Below are 23091 nucleotides of genomic sequence, written 5' to 3'. Positions count from 1 at the left end.
GCGGTTTTTTTTGTTTGAAAGGAATGTCATTCGGGAGTGTTCTTAGCTATGTTTGGTGGAAATCGGTTCAGGTCTTCAAGGTCATCAGCTCGATTGTTAGGTGTGATAGGAATGTTACACGCTCAGTTTACTTGCAAGCATATGTGGGATCTGAAATTTGAAATACTAATGTCTTCTGGAACCACTGAGCTGGTCTGCTTAGGACACGAAGATAGGAGATGTAACCCTGAACTGCCGTTTAGTAAACCCATCGAGTTTGGGCTCGTTGAATTTGTCTTGACGAGTTCTCTTCATGTTTCTGATTGACGAGAACCTGATGCTGGAAATGGGATGTGGCGGATGAAACCCTGGAATGCCGGAATGAAACGGATAAACCGATTTATATTTTTGCTGAAAATCTAGAATGACCAAAGGTTAATCTTTGTTGTCTGTGCAATTCTCCCAGAGCTGGTTTGTCATGAGGATTGTTAAACAGCTTCTTTTGGCCGAGATCGCATATAGCGACCCCATCTTAAAATAAAAGAAATTAAATGAAAGAAGGAAAAATTAAGGAGCTCCTTCAAAAAGCATGAAATAAAATTAAATTATAAATTTAAAAAACCCCCGACCCAAAAAAAAGCACGCAATTATTATGACAAAAGGTTAAAAACGCTAAACCCTATAAAAATCAAAAAATAACTTTTAACACTACGTAAGTACCAACTAAAGCATGTCAGACTAAACTAAATTTTGACGTGTCGGGGGACCGCTTTTTACCTTTAAAAATACTTACATAAATCAAATGATACCTACCTAATTACAACATTCGTATAAAAAAAAACACGTATCTAAACAAAATTGTATAAAAAGTTATAAGAAGTATATGTAATGTAGTAGTATATAATTACTTCTAACGTTAGGCTAATAAATTAGAGCGGTCCCCCGACACGACAAAATTTAGTTTAGTCTGACATGCTTTAGTTGGTACTTACGTAGTGTTAAAAGTTATTTTTTGATTTTTATAGGGTTTAGCGTTTTTAACCTTTTGTCATAATAATTGCGTGCTTTTTTTTGGGTCGGGGGTTTTTTTAAATTTATAATTTAATTTTTTAATTAGGTACATTAAAAAGTTTGCCACCTCAATCAAAGCTCCAACTAAATACTTCTTACAAACTTTCCAAAAGGCGGTTAGTAATATCACACCATCTCAACTAAACGATCTTAGGTTTCTGCTCCACTGGCGTCTAATTCTTTAATTATCACTAAGTGAGAGCCCCGACTCCGCTCACAAAGACTCGAACGTTCATTACAGCGTCGAACAACAAAGTGAGAGGGCCAAACACGACGCGGTTTCCAACAGTGCCGTTACTGCCAACTTAGTCCTATCTTTGCTAACTTAACCACCGTTATTTAAGTTTAAATTGTGTAGCTTAAGTATCAGGTTTTGTTGTACTATTTGAGTACCTGAAGCTTTGATGGCTGCGATTCGTTCATAAGTTTCTAAGTTCAATAAATTAAATGAGTTCTGTATTTGTTTGTTTCGTGAACTGAGATGAAAGATGCATTTTGTAACTAAGTAAATACTAAGTTTTCACAGTTCATGTCCCCTCGCTAAAACATTTGTCAAACAAATAACTTCTCACAACGTAATTTATGAAAATACATTCCCGACAATAATATACATATTATAATAATTATTATAATATAGAATACAAAGCAAATATATAATCTTCTTGGCAATTGAGTCAATTGCAATAATCAGTCAAAGCCTATGTATTGCAAACATTAACTTATAGTATATTGAAGTTAATTGCCTTGAGCAAGCATGATGAAGTAACATCTATACATATAGTAAAATGATAGGAAAGTCAAAACTGTACATTAAATATTTTTTAAAAGAATACTTGGGGGGTGATCCATAATCGTTTCTGAACCCAAATATGTAGTTTTTAGAATTTTTGTCTGTATGTCTGTTTATCTGTTTGTCTGTATGTTTGTCCCGGATAAACTCAAAAAGTTCTGCATGGATTTAAATCTTTTGCATGACTATTACCTGGGGGCCGGTTCAACACATAGGCTATATTTTATCACGCTATCACCCACGGGGGTTGAGCAATGAACGATTAAATAAACGAAATTGGAAAATTGGAAATTCCATATTGCCCACGCAGACGAAGTCGCGGGCAACAGCTAGTTAAACAATAATCAACAGTTGTAGTGCCCATAATAGGTACTACAGAATATAGTTCTTTAATTTGGATACTATAACAAATGATTGCTAGGTTAAATTACAATTTATTTATGTTTAGTTGTCCTCATTACATTAAACAAATCCATTTGTGTTTTAGTTTTCTACCTTTCCGTATAAATTCATGTTTTGTACCAAAACTTGGTTTCTAGGTTTGTTTGGTTTATCAATTACGTCTCGCGGTTATTCAGGCGGAATGAGCGTTAATGATGTTTACCGGAGTATCGGCGTTAATTATAGTAGGTACCATTGAAACCTGGTTTGTTACGAACAATGGCCTTGCAGTGTGTTCTAGGATTTGGAAGCTGAACTTGGTGGAAAATCTGAAATAATGAACAATTTCATGTGCAATGAGCAATCTGACTGCAGTTTCTAGGTTGAGTGAAATTCTTCTGAATTTTTAACAGACTTTCCAAAAGGAATAACGTTCTCAATTTGATTATTACTATATGAGAATTTGTTAGTTTTGACGACCTCGATGGCGCAATGGTCATCATGCCGGACCGCCGAACCTGAGGTCCCGGGTTCGATTCCCGGTTCGGTCGACATTTGTGTGATGAGCATGCTTGTTGGCCGTGGTCTGGGTGTTATGATATGTATTTATAAATATGTATATATGTAGCTATATGTAGTTTATCAGTTGTGTTAGCACCCATAACACAAGTTAATAAATAACTTACCATGGGGCTAACCGACCGTGTGTGAAAAAGGTGTCCCGACATTATTGTCCCGACATTATTATGAGAAATGAAAGAAGAAGGTTCTAAAGTAGATTTAAGACATTTTGACTCTTGCCTTGCCCACTGTCCAATAAATAAAAAACATCATCCTCCGAGCCTTTTTCCCGAACTATGTTGGGGTCGGCTTCCAGTCTAACCGGATTCAGCTGAGTACCAGTGCTTTACAAGAAGCGACTGCCTATCTGACCTCCTCAACCCAGTTACCCGGGCAACCCGATACCCCTTGGTTAGACTGGTGTCAGTTTAACGTGCCATCCGAAACACAGTCAATGGTGACTAAGATATACTTAGAAAGTACATACAAACTTAGAAAAGTTGCATTGGTACTTGCCTGACCTGGAATCGAACCCGCGCCCTCATACTCGAGAGGTTGGTTCTTGATAAATAAAAAACAATACCATTAAACTAACCTCGTATATGATATGTTACGGTTTTTTTAACCTGCCACGTCTTTAATAAAAAATCTGCAACTTGAGTATGTGAATGAAAATGTAAAACTGATAACAGTTTGAGCTTGTAATTAAGATAAAGCTGGAATATTCAAAATTAAAATTAATGAGTAAGTAAAAAGGATACGATACATCACTCGAGCTAATATTTTTTGTATAATCTGCGGGTTTCCGAGCGCAATTTCGGTCCGCGTATTACAAAGACGTTTTTTTTGTTCGCGGCTCATCCAACTCCCGATATAATAAGTTGGGGCAGCTATTTGAGCGATTTCAATGAATTGCTCGGTTCAGTGACGCTAATATTCTTCTTGTTACAGCCAAGAAAATGCTTTACATTGCGTGTCTAATTTTTGAGGGACGAGATAATCTTGTCATTCACAAAATAGAAGTCACAGCATAGCACGAAGTCCTATTATATCTTTTGTCCCAAGCGTGGAAGACAAGCTTAGTAGAACAATGGTAAAGATACCTAAAGACGCGGTATGATCATTCAGAAAGACATAACCAGCTAACTTAAAAATACAAAAACGATTTTTTTTATAGCAATAATAATATTATTTCGACTTTGATTGTTTTACAGCACTTTCACACAAGCGCATTTCATCTCGATGCTATGCGCGAGATTCATCGTTTGTGCCGGTAGTTGTCAATTGTTTTTGCTATTGCGTGCAGTAAGTTATGCAGCTTTCACTGCGACCCCAACCTACCTCATGCTAAAGGGAATACACGTTAAAAACGCGGATTAATGAGCGGCGAGAGCGCATCCATTGGAACGCGACGACTGGCTTCGTATTGACTGATTGTGATTTATGTTCGCGCGCATCGCTCCCAGCGAGCGCAGGATAGATACCAGGATTTTTTTCATGCTAGACAGTACTTGGGTACATGCTAGACAGATTAATTAAAGGTAGTGGCTACCTGGTGTATGGACTGTACAATCTTAATCTGTCAAGTCTTCCTTTCAAAATCTGTGTAAATATGCTTTAAGATTTCTTAAACAATAATTAGCTTCAGACGGGATCAATACTCCGTGGTATTAGAATTGATACTAATTGTTAAGAATTAATCAGAAAGTTATCGTGCTCTCGCTTTGGCGGCATATTGGGCTGACATAGTGTAGTCTCAATTTAATATATGACTTGTCATCGACACGAAAGAAGAAGAAGAACAGTAAGTTGAAGTTGTTACTAAACTTAACGACATAATACTACTTAAATAGGGTCCTAAATCTCAACATTAGCTACGCCAATAACCTCTCTGATTCATTGAGCCACTCCGTTTCAATTAGCCATGAGCCCTATCTGCGCAAGTGGCTAACATAAAACATTTTAAATTCCCGCTTCACGTTCACATTGGCGCAACTATGTCAGTAACTAGCTGAAGTATTGAGAATCTGTGAAAAATTGAACTCATTTTTCTCGCAAATTGTAACTGAAGTAAAGGAAATAAATGAGCTTCGAGCTTGTCGATACTTTGTTAGACGTGCGTTAGTATTATAGTACCTATGTCGATAGTTTAAAACAATAGTGCAGTGATTTTTACAATAAAACTACCTGAATCAATGGTCGTTGGTCGTATGAAATTATATGAATCAGAGAATGACTCAAATAAACACAACGAAGGGCTTTGAGAAAACGTAGGTAGCGCCCCACGCTTTGTTGATATCATCTTAGCGGGATAAATATAGACATTGTACTTCAGAATTAATATATTATAATAAGTGATTGACCTATCAACCGAAATGTGGGATGGTTCTTGCAGTCAAACCTTGTGCAAAATCAGGACCAAACTCACTTCTGATTGATAAAAATACCTGGAAACGTTATAATTCCAATTTGCCATAGATCAATGTAGGCCTATGTCTAGAATCTAGCTTTTATGGTAATGAAAACATAGACTAGCCTTATTGTTCACACAATACGTAACACAGAATAGTTTGTCACAACGTAAACGTTATTCACACATTTCCACTTACAATTCACAGTTCCTTACTCCCATTAGCCCGGGTAACCACGTCATGTGGCATACGGAGACCTCGGGAGCCTTTTTGTATGGTTCCGTGCCACGGAGTAAGGAAACATGAGCGGAGATGCAATGCAGTGGACATGACCAAAACGATTAGTTACGAGTGAATTAACAGACACAGACAGAGACATCTGTCAACGATTTTTGACATTGCAAAAAAAAATCGGATCCAAAGAAGGCGTATGAGGGCGAACAATAACGTTCCTCGTCCCCCGTTCACCCGCATTTTGGCGCGCTTCTTTCTAAGCTATTTTCCGTTATGGCACCTCCGCTAGTCATTTTGTTCTTTATGTTTGGTACCAAGAGCTGTTCAATGGGAGTACGTCAATATAATTTAGAGCGCCCGACGTCGAGCGATTGATGGCGTATCGACCGACCGCGACTGATTGCTATCACATTTTTGAGATGAGTTTGGAAGTGGTTTGAGAAAATTGTTGAAGATTTATTTGGATATTTTTTTGAGTGTTGAATGTAAATTATTTTTTCATGAGATACTGTACTTTTAGGTGATTTACTGGGACATTCGCTTGTAGTGCTCGTAGTTACAATTATTCACACATTTCCACTTACAATTCACACTCCCTTGCTCCCATTAAACCCGTCTAACAACGTCATGTGGCACGGAACCCTCAGGGGCCTTTTTGTATGGTTCCGTAGCAAGAGCTGTTCAATGGGAGTAGGTCAATATAATTTAGAGCGCCCGATGTCGAGCGATTGATGGCATATCGGGCAACCGCGACTGATTGTTATCAGAGTTTTGAGATGACTTAGGAAGTGGGTTGAGAAAATTAATGAAGATTTTTTTGATAATCTTTGGGTTTTGAATGTAAATTGTTAAATTCAATACTTAAGATTTAGATTGCCCTTATTGCAGACCAAACAGTTGGGTGACAGTTGAGCCGATAGTCAGCAAAAAAAAAACATTCCAGTCTTAAGTTTTCAGTCGTTTTCATCATCATCATCTCAGCCATAGGACGTCCACTTCCGAACATAGGCCTCCCCCTTAGATCTCCACAGATACCTGTTGGAAGCGACCTGCATCCAGCGTCTTCCGGCGACCTTTATAAGGTCGTCTGTCCACCTTGTTGGTGGACGTCCTACTCTGCGCTTGCTAGTACGTGGTCTCCACTCCGTCGTTTTGGTACCGGCTAAATACCTAATCATATTAATTTATTAAACCAAACAAACTATTAGCAGACTAAAAGTTTGCACTATGCTAGGACTTAAGAGTCCTCCTATTATGTTACATAGATGACACTTTCCCGTGTATAATATTTAGTTGTCCTTGTATTGCATAGATTTGATTTAAAAATTTACCAGTATATTTCACAAAGCTGAAAAGACAAATAACTTAAATAAAAATATGGCAACAAACAGCGATTCAGTGTGAATTGCGTCTGGTCGCTTCTCTGTCTGTTTCGTCTTATCTTATTCTTTATCCTCGGTAACATTTTACGACGTGCATAGAATAATATAACGAGCGTCCAACGTTTCTTATTTCTGCTGTTACACTTTAAAATATATTTCTGAAGAACAAAATATCATCAACGAAGTGTTTTATGTCCCTTGTTTCATTCATCTTTTATTTTTGAACTAAAAAAACTATTTTATATTAACTTACCATTAGGCTCTAGTACTGAAAATTTTAATACTGCTGATAGGACACAGCCTTCTAAATCAAATTGTGACTATAACCTAACAATTTCATGACAGTTGCAACTTTAAGTTACATAATGAGGCCTCAACCCGTTGGATTATCGAGTCTCACCACAGGCCCTAATACCTCTCTAACGTAGTTATTGGGCACGATGTAAGGGCGGCCACACACGCTTGATTGGAAACGCGACCCGCTTCTGTCGCGTAAATACGCGTCATCTAGTATCGTTAGGGAGCTCGTTACGTGTGTAGGACGCCTAAGGCTGACGATAAGTGGTGTAAGTAAATATTACGTGTTAAAAGTACCTATAGAGTATTAATTTATGGGAAAAAGGAGTGGATTGTGGTATGGAGTCTGTACAGTCAAGAAAATAAACGAAGACGATATACGTTCGGATAGACTACGATACGAAGTTATTTTTGGGTGAATCCTTTTGTAAGATCCCAAATAAATGTCTATTTTTGTTTTTACGCTTAAGTTAATGGGGTGAAAAATTAATATTTATAAATAACAAAGAAACCGTTTTGATAAAGGTTTCTGGCGAAAACATTAAAATAAAAAGCCACGTGATAATCTTTTCTTGGGAAATTCTAAGTAAAGACAGGGAAATCTTACGTCAAACCGTTAATAATAAAAATATTTAGGCATTCTAACTCTTCACGAGTAACCAGCTGGTTAAATGTCACTTCCTTCTTAAATACTTAACTAATTCTTTCCGTAAAAATAACACCTTTTAAGGTAAATTGAGGAAATTGTTTTAAGAATAATAATCCTTCGTCTCGTGATAAAATTCTATTTATTCATGTGTGTACAAATTGTTTCAAAATTGTCTTCTTCATCTAACAATATAACTTAAATCAAATGGAACCAAAACTTATTGAAAAAAATCACGTACCTACGGGAAAAAAAAACATAAGTATTTAAAAAAATCCTTTTTAATTTCGATACACCTTAACCGGAACTCCGTTTTTCTTTTTTCTTTTCTTCTTTACATATTAAAAAAACAAAATAATATATGTACAATAATAATTTTATATACAATATCATAATACTCTTATAACCCTTACCAATACACAATATTTTAACCTATTTTGAACTCCTTACTGGCGCAACTTGACCCTAATATAATGCCCCCCTTCCACCTTCAGGTTGAAGGTATCCTTAGCCAGTACAGCAGGTATGGAAGTCTTCTCGCAGGGAGACAGCTCCATTTGCTGGATCAGCTGGTATGCCATGACCTTGACTTCACACAGAGCGAATCTGGATCCTGGAGTTATTAAAATTGATGTTAGATGTTAAATATAATGGCAGGGGAGGATGAGACTTCAAAACCAAGTTTAAGAGTCAACAAGCTTATAATTGCTGAAATTCGACGGCAGAAATTTCGCTTCCGTGAAAAAAAAGTCGGTCGCGGAACACACAACGTTAGTTCGTCATTCAGAATTTCCACATGATTTCGACTGTTATTACATGTTTTATTACACCAGTAAAAGAATTCAATATTAGCTTTAGATATTAGACATTCATGTTCCATCAAATCTTAATAAAATAACGACAATCCAGATTCCAGCCTTTGTGTTATAACTTCAATCATGAAATACCACTCCAGCTATATCTAAGTATTAAAGTGCCATGTTTTGGGGCACTTCAATATTAAAACTAATAAATAGAATCGGATTTATTGTCTGCTAACCTTCAAAGGAGTATGTATAGAGAATATGCATATTTAAACCTGTCTCGAGAAATCTTTGTGCCAATCTCTGTGTGTCTGAATCGGGAATGGTTCAATTCTTTCAAGGTAACTTCGGATTTGATATGAATATTTATGACTGGAATAGCTTCGACGTGCCAACCTTGGAGGTTGTGCCGCAAAAATTCAAATTCTTTCGTCTACCTTTACCTGGTGACCTATTGACGTTTTCTGAAGAAAACAAGAATCATTTTCGCTGTTCTCATATGTATGTAGTTTAGTAATTTATAAAATCTATGCTAATATAAATCACAATAATGAAGAGTGAAATACACTCTCTTATTAAAATGATCTTAGAAACTGCTGGGTCGATTTGAAAAATCATTTTAATGTTGGATATCGAGGCAAGCTGTAGGCTATCTTATAACCAAATGCACAGAATAGTGCCCACAGGTCGCGGGTGAAACCACGGGTGGAAACTAGAAATATAATAAAATAACATATTTACCAATACAATTTCTGGGGCCAAGTCCAAAAGGCATATAACTGAATGGCTTGATTTTGTGCTTGTTCTCCTCCGAGAATCTCTCAGGGTCAAACTTGTAGGGGTCCGGGAAGTATTCAGGGTCGTGGTGGATAGACCACACCGGGATCACCAAAGCCTCACCTTTGCGGAGCTGAAGAAAAAGTTTTAATCCTTATTATAATATTTTTAATGAGAAAGTTGATTATTTGTTACCGTTTCTTGGTACAAAGTACACCTTTCAATAAATGAAAACAACACCTAGCGACAATAGGCATGATGACAGTAATCAAAAATCATTAAAATAATATATTTATTAAATTAAACTTGAAGCTTGGAATATAAAACGCGCATTGTTTTCTTTATTAATAATGTGATTAATTATGTATTTTTATAAAATAAAATTACGAAATAAGGCAATCCGCCATGATATCTTGAATACCAATCAGAGCTCGTGACGTCATCTCTCAAAACAACTCGCGCGAAAGCGCGCGAACGTCACATTTCGTTATTGTGAACTTCCACTGCGATCTTTGTTTTTAATTAATTAATTGTTTATAACACGAGTTATGGAGCCCGGATTTATCAAGGCAAACAGCGCTAATTTGCCTAGAATTGATATTGGCTTATGTTTAACTGATCACCAGATATAGTAACAAATAGCAGACAAAAATAGTAAATGATCACCAAAATGAAACTCGCATTTTAATGTAAAACTATAACCAAAGTTTTAACACTTTGCTATCCTATTTAAGTGAAATTACTCCAAAATAAATCATGCGTAAGCCAAAAATAGTAAATGATCACCAAAATTAGACCACCATTTTAAAGTAAGATTATAACCAAAGTTTTTAAATTCTGCTATCCTATTTAAGCAAAATGAGTTCAAATAAATCATTGTTATCCCAAAAGTAGTAAATGATCACCAAAAGTAGTAAATGATCATCAAAATTATACCAGCGTTTTAATATAAAATAATAATCAAAGTTTTTACATCTTGCTATCCTGTTTAAGTAAACTGACTCCAAAAAAATAAGTTCGGCCTGATACAATAAATTTTATAACATTATGGGGACCCTTTTCCTGCACTAGGGTGGAAAATTGTCTATTGCATGCCTCTAAACAGTGCGATAAGAGTGTGTTTTCGAGGGAGTGTATTGAGAAACACATTCTTCTTCTTCTTTCTCCTGCCCTGTTCCCAATTTTACTTGGGGTCGGCGCAATATGTCATTTTCTTCCATTTTCCCCTGTCACTCACACTCACGCATGCATTGCAAGCCGGACACATAACTTAATATGGCATCATAATACTTTGTTTGGTAATAAGCCTACATTTTATGGCAATCACAGTGACTTATTTAGGCAAAAATAATACATTAATTTGGTCGTCAAGAGTTGGTGATCATTTACTAAATTTGGTGGTCGAATACAATTTAAAGTGAAGTCGTGACTAAAATAGCTGGTATTATTACATTTTTAGACTTTATTTTTCTGGTGTTCAGTAGATATTTCTGGTTACAAAACTAAGGGTATCAAAGCATTTTATGGTGGTCATTATATTTGTTCCCATTGATATTATAATGCTGGGAAAGTTTTTGGCATCAAATAAAGATTTTTGTTCAGCTGAATTTAGAAATCCATGTAAGTATACTAGTTTAATTAAAAAACAATGAGAGATGAAACCTAACCTCGAAATAGTTATTTACATTATAAACTATGCTAGAATCTAGAGAACTATGTAATAACTTACATCAAAGTGATCTTCACAAAAATAAAGTTGTACGCTGGGCAATATTGCTTTTGAATCTCGCCTTGCAAGTTTAAGCCACTTGTTTCGTATTTTTTTATTGTGAGGAACGTACACAAATAACTTATCAGGAGTTGTTTTGGATGTGTTCTTACACTGGGGGACCCCACAACACCTATGCCCTTTCAAATTCATATTTAATAACACAAAAAACTTAATTATTGCACGAGCGTTGTTTACTTGCGTCTTGTAATTTCAGTCGTGACGTCACAAGTGACGACATGACACTGACAAGCGTTTTCGCGCCGGATTCAAAGTGGACAGAGAAAAATGCAATTATTTGATAAAAAAACTTCGCATTTTCTTAAAATTAATAATTTTTCATATAAAATAGACGTATACCTACATCATACAAAGGAATTTAAAAATATGTCATCATGCCTATTACGAATTAAATAATTTCATTGATTAATACCTACCTAACAATATCAAAACAAAAGATGTAGGTACTTCTTAATAGAGATTATTTCATACCAATGATTAATAACACTGATATTGTAATATTTCCGTTCTTAATGTGTCCAATTTAATCTGATATTTTTTATCAATCGAAAATAAAAAGTGGTGAAATTAATATTAAACTCACGATGTAATCCTTCTCTGCTTTGTCATTAGGTTTTCCCAAATTGTAATCTTTTGAGCATTCTCTGTCCAAACCGACCGCTGGCGGCCATAATCTCAGCACCTCTGTAAAATAAACATCTAATATTAGAAATAAATTTAATTTAATTTATTTACAAAATTTATTTACAATTCTTTATTTCCTGTCATCTTTCTTTATTATGTGCGTGTGTACTTTGTAAATAAATAAATAAATGTAATTTAACTGCGTGATTCGGTCCTTGAATTACTCGCCCGTCTTGTTCCTCTTGAACTATTCTAGCAATCGCTTTAATCACCCTTCTTCTTCTTTTTCTTCTATGATTTTGTTCACCATCAGCAACAAAATCGTCCTCTAAATACACTCGCAAAAGGTCTTCTTTCATACCTACTCATCTAACAGTCTCAACATCTCTAAAATTACATCGTTTACCGCCATATCGTCTTTCACACAATCCATCTATTGTATCTTTCGCCGTCCTCTTCCTCTATACTTTAATTGACTACAGCCTAACAGTCATCCTCCGAGCCTTTTTCCCAATCATGTTGGGGTCGGCTTCCAGTATAACCGGATTCAGCTGAGTACCAGTGCTTTACAAGAAGCGACTGCCTATCTGACCTCCTCAACCCAGTTACCCAGGCAACCCGATACCCCTTGGTTAGACTGGTGTCAGACTAACTGGCTTCTGACTACCCGTAACGACTGCCAAGGATGTTCAGTGACAGCCGGGACCTACAGTTTAGCGTGCCATCCGAAACACAGTCATTGGTGTCTAAGATATACTTAGAAAGTACATACAAACTTAGAAAAGCTGCATTGGTACTTGCCTGACTTGGGATCGAACCCGCGCCCTCATACTTGAGAGGCTGGTCCTTTACCCACTAGGCCACCACGACTATTAACTACAGCTAACTACAGCCTAACAGTATTCACCAAATTATGTTTCATATCTCACCTGAAATAACCATATCCAAATAAGGCATATTCTGTATGGAGTTGAAGTCAAACTTGCCGCCGTTCTTAGCGTCATGTTCCTTGATCTCTTTCGCCAATTTCTCCTGTACCTCAGGGTGGACTGCCAGCTCATAGATGAGGAAAGCCATAGCTGATGATATGGTTTCGTAGCCAGCAACAAAAAACAGGACCGCTTGAGCTGTCAAGTCGTCTTCTGTCCATTCTAGAAAGGTAGATGTTATTAAAATTACCGTCTTTAAGATATGTTTTATCAATGGCGTTGTAATTGATCTTCTTTCCAGCAACTACTTTGGACTTGAAAAAACAATGAATTTAATTGGTGCAGTTTTGATAAGAAGGTGTTTTAAAATTATACTAAGATATGCAAGTGTCTATATGATATGTAAGCTGAACAAATATTAAATGAATGGTAATGGTATTGATTATGAAGCCAATTTATAATCAGTAAAAAGTCCAAAGTCTACGCTTTTTAATATCCTACTTATATTATAATTATAAATATAAATGTGAATGTTTGTGAGAATGTATGGATGTATGTTTGTTATTCAATCACTCGAAAACGGCTGGACCGATTTGATTGAAATTTGGTATGTAGATAGTTGATACCCTGGATTAACACATAGGCTACTTTTAATCAACTCATCACGCGGGCGAAGCCGCTGGCGGAAGCTAGTTTAGTTATAAAGATATAACTTTTCTATAATATATATCGCATTGCAAATAATTTTAATACCATTTTTTCGGACACACACTATCATGTACCAAATTTCGTAGTAGTCTTATTGCAAAATTAACTAAATCTACTGTAATAAATACTGTTACTTAATCATAATATTATTATGTATATTGTAAACTCACTCGCATGCTTAGAAGTTCATAAGTAAAATATAATAAGTAATATATGGATAACGTGGTTAGTTATACATATAGTAATTACGTTAGATACTAAGACTATTTGTTAAAAAAACTTGTGTAATTTTGTTTGTTTTCCCTAATAAATAAATAAATAAACTGTCTTATTTAAATCAACTCTTATGGCATCTGAAACACACAAACCTTTCTTAAGAGTAACTTTTCCAATATCAGATTCTTCTACTGTTGCAAACCCAGTGTTGGCTTCAGCCACTTTCTCTTCATGCGTTAGTTTTCCTGAAAAATCGTCAAGTACATTACTTATCATATCATCTGCCTAGCCTTCATCGGTTTGGCTTCCAGTCTAACTTGTGTAGCTGAGTACTTATGATCCATCTTTACGACTATAAGAGAAAATAATAGGTACTGTTCAGTTGTTAAGGAAATATTACGATAATAGCCATATAATAATCAATTATGGTGGATGACATTGATGAAATTATTTTTTGTGTTAAAAAGCATAGCGATGAATACATAATGCTTTGTTTTCTGTTTTGACTTTATCTATCATTACGTTTGCACAACATGCGACTTCCTGTTGTTCTTTGATAATTTGTTTATAGATTGTCACCAACATGTTTTTTGGTAGTTACCTTTTTTGGCTTCCATGAGGAGATGTATCATGTCAGGTCTCAAAATATTGTTCTTTTGACGGTTCCTCATAGTACCAATTACTATATTTTTGAAGAAATTCACTATGAGTTCCGAAAACATTTTCACGTTGAATTTCTGTAAACATTGAAAATAGGTATTTCTGAATCTGTTTGTATTGTAATAAGCCGTCACATATTATCGAATGTTTATGGTAAATCAATCAAGATTGTAATTCCGACATTAGTGCAGTCATTGAAGCATTATTGCTACGATTTTTTTTACTGTGAACCGATTTGCATGAAATTTTGGAATTAGATTCATCTTACCCTTAACTTCAAAAGTGAATATGATTTGAACTCCGCCGACCCCCCTGGGGGTGGTTGCCACCCCTTCTTTGGGGTGAATATTATTTTTGCAAAATAACCTCGGATATCGATAGAAGACCTAATTTTAAGCAAAAGTTGTCTTTAAAGTTTAAAAAAAAATCCAATACTTTTCAAGTTATTGGCAACTGAAAATTCGCAATTTTTTCACGTTTTTCATCGGTTTTTTGCAAATATCTCCAAAAATATACGTTTTATCGAAAATGTATAAAGAACAAAATTGTAGCAGGTAAAACAACGAACAATTTGTTTTTTTTATAAAATGTCCTAAGTGCAATATTAAGCTAGATATTAAAGATCAAAGCCATTTTTTATTTTGTCTGAAATTTAATCGTTGTGGTCAATGCCATGTAGCGGCGAGTAGATGCATTTTATACATTCTAATACAAATGCGTTTTGTAGTGCTTGAAATAAGCTTTAAGATGAGCACTATTAAAAGTCTTTTCCACGTAAAATAAGTGAGCTGTATTGCAAATAAGGGGAGCATCTTATATTTTTTCTTTTAAATCAATGGGTTTCATAAGTGCCATTTCCACCAAAATTAAAATTAATCGTATTCCGCCTAGGATTAACTTTATTATGAAGAGTTTGATAGATAGTATCAGTTTGGCTGCTTCAGGACAGATATTTTTCAAAAAAGTCACGATTAACGAAAAGAACAAAATTTAAAATTAAAGAAAAACCCACTTCTTTTTCATAATATCTCAAAAATTACGACAGATACGTATAAAAGTGTACTGAAAAAAAAATTAGGTATTTTTCTGACAAACAATTTGGTTTGTTTGTTTTTTCTGTCGAACAAAAATTGACGGAGATATGATTGTTTAAAGAGCGCGTGGCAGCGCAATCACAGCCTCTCTTAAGCCCTTTAACCCTTCACCGTTTAAGAAAAAAGTTCTTTACTATATATTGCAATGATGGATGTTGTAGCTCTCTTAATTACTTTTACAGTGGTTTTTTATAAATTGTGATAGCATGAAAATTGAAGGAGTTATGGTCCAAAAACTTGTCATATTTTTTTCTACTTAGTAACTGAAAACTTCGGAGTGTCAATATTTGGAGCAATGTGAAAGTAGGCAGTATAATAAAGAGTCACAACTATTGTAATGTGTATATATGTCACCGGAAAATAATAAAACTCGTAAATTGATCAACTTACTAAAATAATAGATGGCATAAACTACGTCGATTAAATTTCAGACAAAATAAAAAACGGCTTTGACCTCTAATATCTAGCTTAATATTGCACTTAGAACACTTTATAAAAAAACAAATTGTTCGTTGTTTTACCTGCTACAATTTTGTTTTGTATACATTTTCGATAAAACGTATATTTTTGGAGATATTTGCAAAAAACCGATGAAAAACGTGAAAAAATTGCGAATTTTCAATTGCCAATAACTTGAAAAGTATTGGATTTTTTTTTAAACTTTAAAGACAACTTTTGCTTAAAATTAGGTCTTCTATCGATATCCGAGGTTATTTTGCAATAAAAGAATTATTATTAAAAAAACAAAATACCCGACTGCACACTAAAAAAAGAGTAAAACAAGCCCCACAATAATATTTAATTTATAAATATTGATGGAAAGCATCGCAGGCGGGGACCAACAGAGGCTTATTTATAGTCATTTCGGTTGTGCACCATTTAGCAGAATTTTCGTTGGTGGCGGTCAAGGTGGTCCCCGCCTGCGATGCTTTCCATCAATATTTATAAATTAAATATTATTGTGGGGCTTGTTTTACTCTTTTTTTAGTGTGCAGTCGGGTATTTTGTTTTTTTAATAATAATTCTTTTATTTATAACTTTTTGGCTGTTTTTATTTAACGAAAATGTTGTAGATGTAGAAGACTATGTATATGTAAGTACCATTTTAAATTATTTCGACGACATTTGGCTTTAGATTACGAGTGATGTTACTCCGCAACATAAATTTACCGCCAATCTGGACTGTTGGTAGTGAAGAAGAAAAAGAATTAGGTGAGTCATTACTGCTGAAGACCGTCAACGACGTGTGCCCTTATGCGTGTGCCCGCATTCGGGCTGTATACTCGAGCATATCCCCCTCCGCACCGCGCCGCGCGCCGCATGCCAGGCCACGCCCTATCTTTTTGCTTGCTAACGCATGAGTTGCTTTGCGTTGACGCAGAATTAACATGTTCCCGTGGGAATTTTGAGAAAAAACGTATCCTATATTAATTATTACTCCCGTGATTGAAATGAATCTAATGATACCGCATACATATTTTTTTAAAGGGAAATTTAGAAAAAATATCCCGTGGGACTTTTAGGATAAAATGTATCCTATGACACTCCCGTAATCAAGACAAATCTAACGATACCTCATACATCAAAATCCATCAAGCCGTTTAGGCTACAGGAGGTCACAAAGGAACAGACATACATACATACTTACATACACTCGAAAAACATTACCCTCCTTCTTTGGCAGTCGGGTAAAAATAATATTCACCCCAAAGAAGGGGTGGCAACCACCCCCAGGGGGGGTGGCGGAGTTCAAATCATATTCACTTTTGAAGTTAAGGGTAAGATGAACCTAATTCCAAAATTGCATGCAAATCGGTTCACAGTAAAAAAATTCGGAGGTTAGACCGTATTTTTCGCTTCAATGACTGCACTACATTACTTCAATGATTCATTGCTAGAAATAACTTGCAAAGCAGCATTAAGCCTCCAGTGGACCAATTAATTGAATTTTCTTTGTCATCATTACACGACCCACTGCACAATCAGTACAACTCCCTAATTGAATGATTGGATGACCATCAGGAATAATAGACCGTGTGTGTGAATGTGCACTCACCTTCATTATAGCAGGAAAGCAAGCATACCCAAAGATCACCAGCATCTTCTTGAAGTCAAAGTTAGCAGTTTCAGTACCGATGGAGTAGAACTCGTTTTCTCTATCATTGTGTGAGTCTACCTTCAGACCGAAGGCACATGAGGCTATCACATCATTGGCGTAACGAGTCATCAGGTCTTTGCATTCAATATCTGCATGCTTCCCTGTGGATCACATGATTAATATTAACACTGGTAAGAAATAGAACTGCTTAACATAAGGCTGATTTAAAAAGACCAGATATCTTAAAACTAATACAGCAGCATCATCAATAGAGTCAGTAAGGGTCTTAATACTAATAATTTCCTTCAACAAGTGTCGAATGCCTGTGAACTTTTTTGAAGTAACACTATAAGTGACTATTGTTGCCTTTGCCCTGTATTAAATCCTTCTTACCTCTATTAATGTTCAAACACATATCATACCTCCAGACTCCTTGATCTGCATTTTCAAGAAGTTGATCATTTGCTCGCTGACTTCCATCATGAAAGGCACCATCGCCTTCATCTTGGAGCTGGTGAACGCTGGACTCAGCGTGGAGCGCATCTCCTTCCATTCATGCCCTATGACATATTCGTCTAACTTTAGTATTGTCTACACAAGTTTTTATATTTAAATGTGGGATTTAAAAGGACATTCTGTCCGCTAACGATGAGTGTAGAACTGAATCATGACACAATATTCTTTCTCTTCCCTAAGTTTCAGTTACCTAACACGTTCTGCTTCCTGATTGAAACCCTCTTTTGTCGAAAATTATAAGGAGGGTTAAGAGAATATTTCTACGTATAACCTACCATATTTTGGTAAGTTTCATAGATACAGATGTTGGTCCTTATAAAATGTCCACACATACCTCTTAAGGAGAACAGGTTCCTGCCGAACAGAGGCTCAACGTCAGCATCAGCTAACATGCGGTGATCGATAAAATGTTCGAAGTCCTTGACTGTGATGCTCTTCACCAACTCCAGGTCTCGAATCATCACGATGTTCCTTAAGAACTCATAACGGCCCACGAACCTAACAAACCACAGTTGAGAATTATTTTTACGAATAAAAGCTGTTTATGTGTCATCTAGGAAGTTGGATATTTCTTCTACCCTGCACAGTTTTACCCATCACGTATGTCTCAAACTTGTTGAGTCTGGCGCGTCAATTATAGCACGTTTCATCTTTAGCTTATCCTATTCTGGTTTCAAGCATCCACTTATTGCAAATCTCTATATTTAACAAACATTCGATTTTCTAAACTTGATATAAGGCCCCACAGAGCTTAAATGTATTCATTTTATTTTATTTTATCCAATATTAGCACCTACCATTGGCTGTGTTTCGGATCGCATGTTAAACTGTAGGTCCCGGCTGTAATTGAACATCCTTGGCAGTCGTTACGGGTAGTCAGAAGCCAGTAAGTCTGACACCAGTCTAACCAAGGGGTATCGGGTTGCCCGGGTAACTGAGTTGAGGAGGTCAGATAGGCAGTCGCTTCTTGTAAAGCACTGGTACTCAGCTGAATCCGGTTAGACTGGAAGCCGACCCCAACATGATTGGGAAAAGGCTCGGAGGATGTGATTAGCACCTACCGCTCTCCAGGAAAAGCCTGGTATAAATTGTTGAAGTCCTCAGAAGCATGTGCCTTCCGCATCAGCACGGTGCTCAGGTTGCCCACCAGCGGGACTGGCTCGAAGTGCTTGACTCCGAAGCGGCTGAACCTGGAGTAGACTTGGCGCAGGTACAGCGTCAGAGCTGCGACGAGCACCACCAGCCATAGTAGGGCTATCATTGTCTGTAAAAGTTGGAGTAGTTTAGTGGTGTTCAGTGATTTTGGATGCTATTTCTTTTGTTAGTTGAAAATTTTAAATATTTTTTAATATTCTGTCGTGTTTATATTAATCCAATGATTTTTATGGATTTTATACCTTACGGAACCAATAAAGTTGCTGTCATATTATAAAAATACATATATTTCAGTTGAGATAGTTGCGAATGATACAAATGATATAAATACGTTTGATACTCTAACTTTAGGGCTGGTTAGCAAGAGAATAACAACCTGGTTAGTGATATCATGTAAAGACCACATAACTTTTTGTATTTATAAATAAATAAGCAGAATTTTTCATGACATTTCTCTTTCACAGAGTTGAACCTATGAACTTAAACACACCAATAACAGTGTAACTAGTTTGATTTGTTCGAGAGTTTCGGAGTCACGCGCCTACGACCCGTGACGAACATTTAGTGAGAATGTTATGTTTGATAAATACGGCTTTGTAGCAAAAGGAATGAACTATGATAGATAAATTTTAGTAAAAACTGGTGATTTCACTGATTTAGATAGCGCGTGTTATTATCGGTAGCTATTTTAAAAGGGATTTTAAAGGTAAGATTGATCGCCAAATCAGACGACCCGCTCAAAGCGAAGGTTTGCGAGCGAAGGATCATTAATACCCTGCTATGCTGCTATTCTTGTAAAAAAAACCTTAAAACTATGTTAAATCCGCTTTTAAGAGATTTTATGATTATTGTTTGACGTCAAACAAACAACTAAAATAACTAGACGCGTTTTGTTTTGTTTACAAGCAACCGGTTGTACGACCTTGAGTTATGAATGTCAAACTCGCGTTAGATAGTGTATCTCTATAGATAGAACATAGAATTAATTATACCGAATACACCGAAAGTACGGATGTACTGAATGTACCGAATGTTTTGTGCAGTTGTAGCTGTCAGTTTTCAAAAGAAAATACCGTTGTTTGTACTGACTGACAGCAACTGTTAACTGCACCAAAAAACTATTGGGGCATAATTATTAAACGATTTCAAAAAAGGGAGGAGGTTCTCAATTCCTCCCTGTTTTTTTTTCATAACTGACTTGCCATTGACTGACTTAGTTTATCTATGTGTCTGCATAAATTCAGTCAGAAAAATGAATTTTAAAATCGAAAAAATGAAACTGAACCGAAAAGTTTGGCAAAACTCAATCTCCTGTTCATTCATCAAAAAGTTACCTCCAACGTATCTTTTCCAGTAGTTTCGCAGAATCATCGTCAAAATACACATAATGACAACACTACAAGTTCATTGAAGTATCAACCTTATCACTATTACATGACTATTAATTTATAATTACATAAAGAAATTTCTTTATCTTAATTACAATACAAAATGTAAAAACAAGACTCACGGCTGAATACACGATAGATACTGCCGGTGTCCAGTAAAGCTATGTAGAAACAAAATAAAGCCACTCATTGTACCGGTTTGCCTATATACCTGTGCTATGATATCACTTAGATAATCACGAAAAATATTACCGTGATAATGTCCATGTAGGTATATTTTTATCTAATCTATAATTTGGGGATTATTAAGAGGATGGAGTCTTAGTACTAACAGCTGCACTGGTCCATCGATCATTAAGCAACCCTTGGTGCGGTTGATCTGGGAATGAATGACCATAATGTCGGAAGGTACATTAAATTAGTGGGTCCCTACTGTCACTGCATGTCTTTGACCAAACCTGATCATCATTGGGTTCCATCATTGGTATCATTGGGTTTCCCGGCTAACTGGATTAATGCTCTCAGATAGGCATTCACTCCATGTAAAGCTGGAACTCAGCTGCATACAGTTAGACTGGTAATTGCCCGGACGAAGTTAGAAAAAGGCTGAGCGTATGAATGTGTATGTTTTTGAACTTAAGATTTCACGAAGTTCCGTTCGAAATATTTTTAAAAAATTAGTACCACTCTTTGTCAAAGTCTCTTGTTGGACAATTGAGCTAAAAGAATGCAAAATAATAAAATATAAATCATCGTACATAATCGTTAATTGATTGTGTCAATTAGACGTGACCTTATCTGACATCAATATAACTGGAAGCAATTGCATTGTTAGCGGTGTGAGTTTGAACAGACTTTAGGACCTCTTAACATGCTTCTTCTGTTTTTTTTTTCTGTACGAAATCCGCCATGTTTATGGCGCCTGTTCTATTCAATTTCTCTTGCATAACAGTTCTCGCTTACAGGCCTCTCAGACTTCCATGCTGCATACTGTTTCTTTCTGATATCCATCACCATACATTCTCGTGGGTGGGATTCCCACTTGCTTCTTTTGTTTAATGCTAGCCTGGTACCTGCTTATCCAAATCTCATAATATGTAAGCAATGATTGGATTTCCCTTTTTGTTATAGTCGGCTTAGATAAAAAAAATATTCTGTCCTTTCTAGATTACAATTTGAAATCTCCAATGACAACAGAATGGTATCATATTGTAATATTTATTCACATTTCCTTCAATCACCTTACTTTTATCTTATGCCCACGGCTGTTTTGCACTGAGAGTATCGGGTTGTAGATCATCATCATCATCAGCCTTTCGCAGTCCACTGCTGGACATAGGCCTCTCCAAGGGTTGTGGATAGTCACTGTTATTTTATATCATCATCCTCCGAGCCTTTTCCCAATCATGTTGGGGTCGGCTTCCAGTCTAACCGGATTCAGCTGAGTACCAGTGCTTTACAAGAAGCAACTGCCTATCTGACCTCCTCAACCCAGTTACCCGGGCAACCCGATACCCCCTTGGTTAGACTGGTGTCAGACTAACTGGCTTTTGACTACCCGTAACGACTGCCAAGGATGTTCAATGATAGCCGGGACCTACAGTTTAACGTGCCATCCGAAACACAGCCAATGGTGTCTAAGATATACTTAGAAAGTACATACAAACTTAGAAAAGTTGCATTGGTACTTGCAGTCACTGTTATTTTATAATTGTACTAATAATACCTAAACTATAAATTAGAGTCGTATATTTTAAAAACATACACGCGCGCAGTTTGTTCGTAGGGCATTATCAAAAACACAATATAAACAGGCTTTAGATTATTTATTATTAATATTTGCAAGTCATCATTACTATTCCAGAAATGCATAACTAGCGTTGCTCCGCGGTTATGTCCACCAACATTTTTATATTCAGTAGCTTATAAAACCATTCTCACTTTTGTATTTTTTTCTTATTTTCCCATTTCAATAAATAATACCAGTAGTTCTTTAATGCGCGGTAAATTAAAACGTATTTTTTACACACATGTACCTTGCCTGCGACACTAATGAACTAGCATACTCGAGCCTGGATACAGTTTCAATCGAAGGTTTAATCTTTCTTAAACCGCAGAACTAGGTTAACCACGCTTTGTAGAAAGCGAGACAGCCCTCGATCTTATTTTCCTGTAGTACAAATCTTGATCTGAATTTATGGTAATAATTACCAAACCACAAAATAATACAAATATTTCAATATAAATAAAATATTACAAAATAATACAAATATTTCAATATAAATAAAATATTGAAATATTTGTATTATTTTAAACCTTTAAACTCGTGCCAATGATATAAATACATACAAATAAAATTCTAAAAAAATAAACACACCGAGTAATCTTAGGTATATTGTTAGATTATGTTGTTATGAATGACTGAGATTACCTTATTTTACCTGTGAATGTGTTTGTGTTATCTTTAAATTTCGCTTGATATCAATACGCAGTTAGCCCATTCAAAATACCTCTATATTTACCTACCGTAGATTTCAATTCAGACACATGAATCTTAAGAAGGCTATGGGCAAAAAGTAGTT

The 23091-nt window shown here is 35.9% G+C and overlaps 1 protein-coding gene across 2 annotated transcripts; it reads right to left on the bottom strand.

Annotated features, from left to right (window-relative positions):
- Positions 1-8017: 8017 nt before the first annotated feature.
- Positions 8018-20723, bottom strand: LOC124633309 (cytochrome P450 9e2-like). Of its 2 annotated transcripts, none has more exons than XM_047168485.1 (11): positions 20632-20723; positions 19028-19230; positions 18301-18464; positions 17873-18010; positions 17409-17611; positions 14200-14335; positions 13751-13843; positions 12675-12896; positions 11705-11805; positions 9297-9465; positions 8018-8365 (listed from the first exon to the last, which is right to left on the bottom strand). In XM_047168485.1, the coding sequence occupies exons 2-11, from the start codon at positions 19225-19227 to the stop codon at positions 8199-8201; spliced, it is 1593 nt and encodes a 530-aa protein (XP_047024441.1). In that variant the 5' UTR covers positions 19228-19230; positions 20632-20723; the 3' UTR covers positions 8018-8198. The 2 variants fall into 2 exon arrangements, with proteins under 2 accessions (XP_047024441.1, XP_047024440.1); XM_047168484.1 differs by lacking the exon at positions 20632-20723 and adding an exon at positions 20456-20611.
- Positions 20724-23091: the final 2368 nt, after the last annotated feature.

This window comes from Helicoverpa zea, chromosome 9 (genome assembly GCF_022581195.2).
Source record: "Helicoverpa zea isolate HzStark_Cry1AcR chromosome 9, ilHelZeax1.1, whole genome shotgun sequence".
NCBI classification, from domain to species: domain Eukaryota; kingdom Metazoa; phylum Arthropoda; class Insecta; order Lepidoptera; family Noctuidae; genus Helicoverpa; species Helicoverpa zea.
The sequence above is the reverse complement of the archived record's forward strand: the minus strand, read 5'-3'. Positions and strand labels throughout refer to the sequence as shown.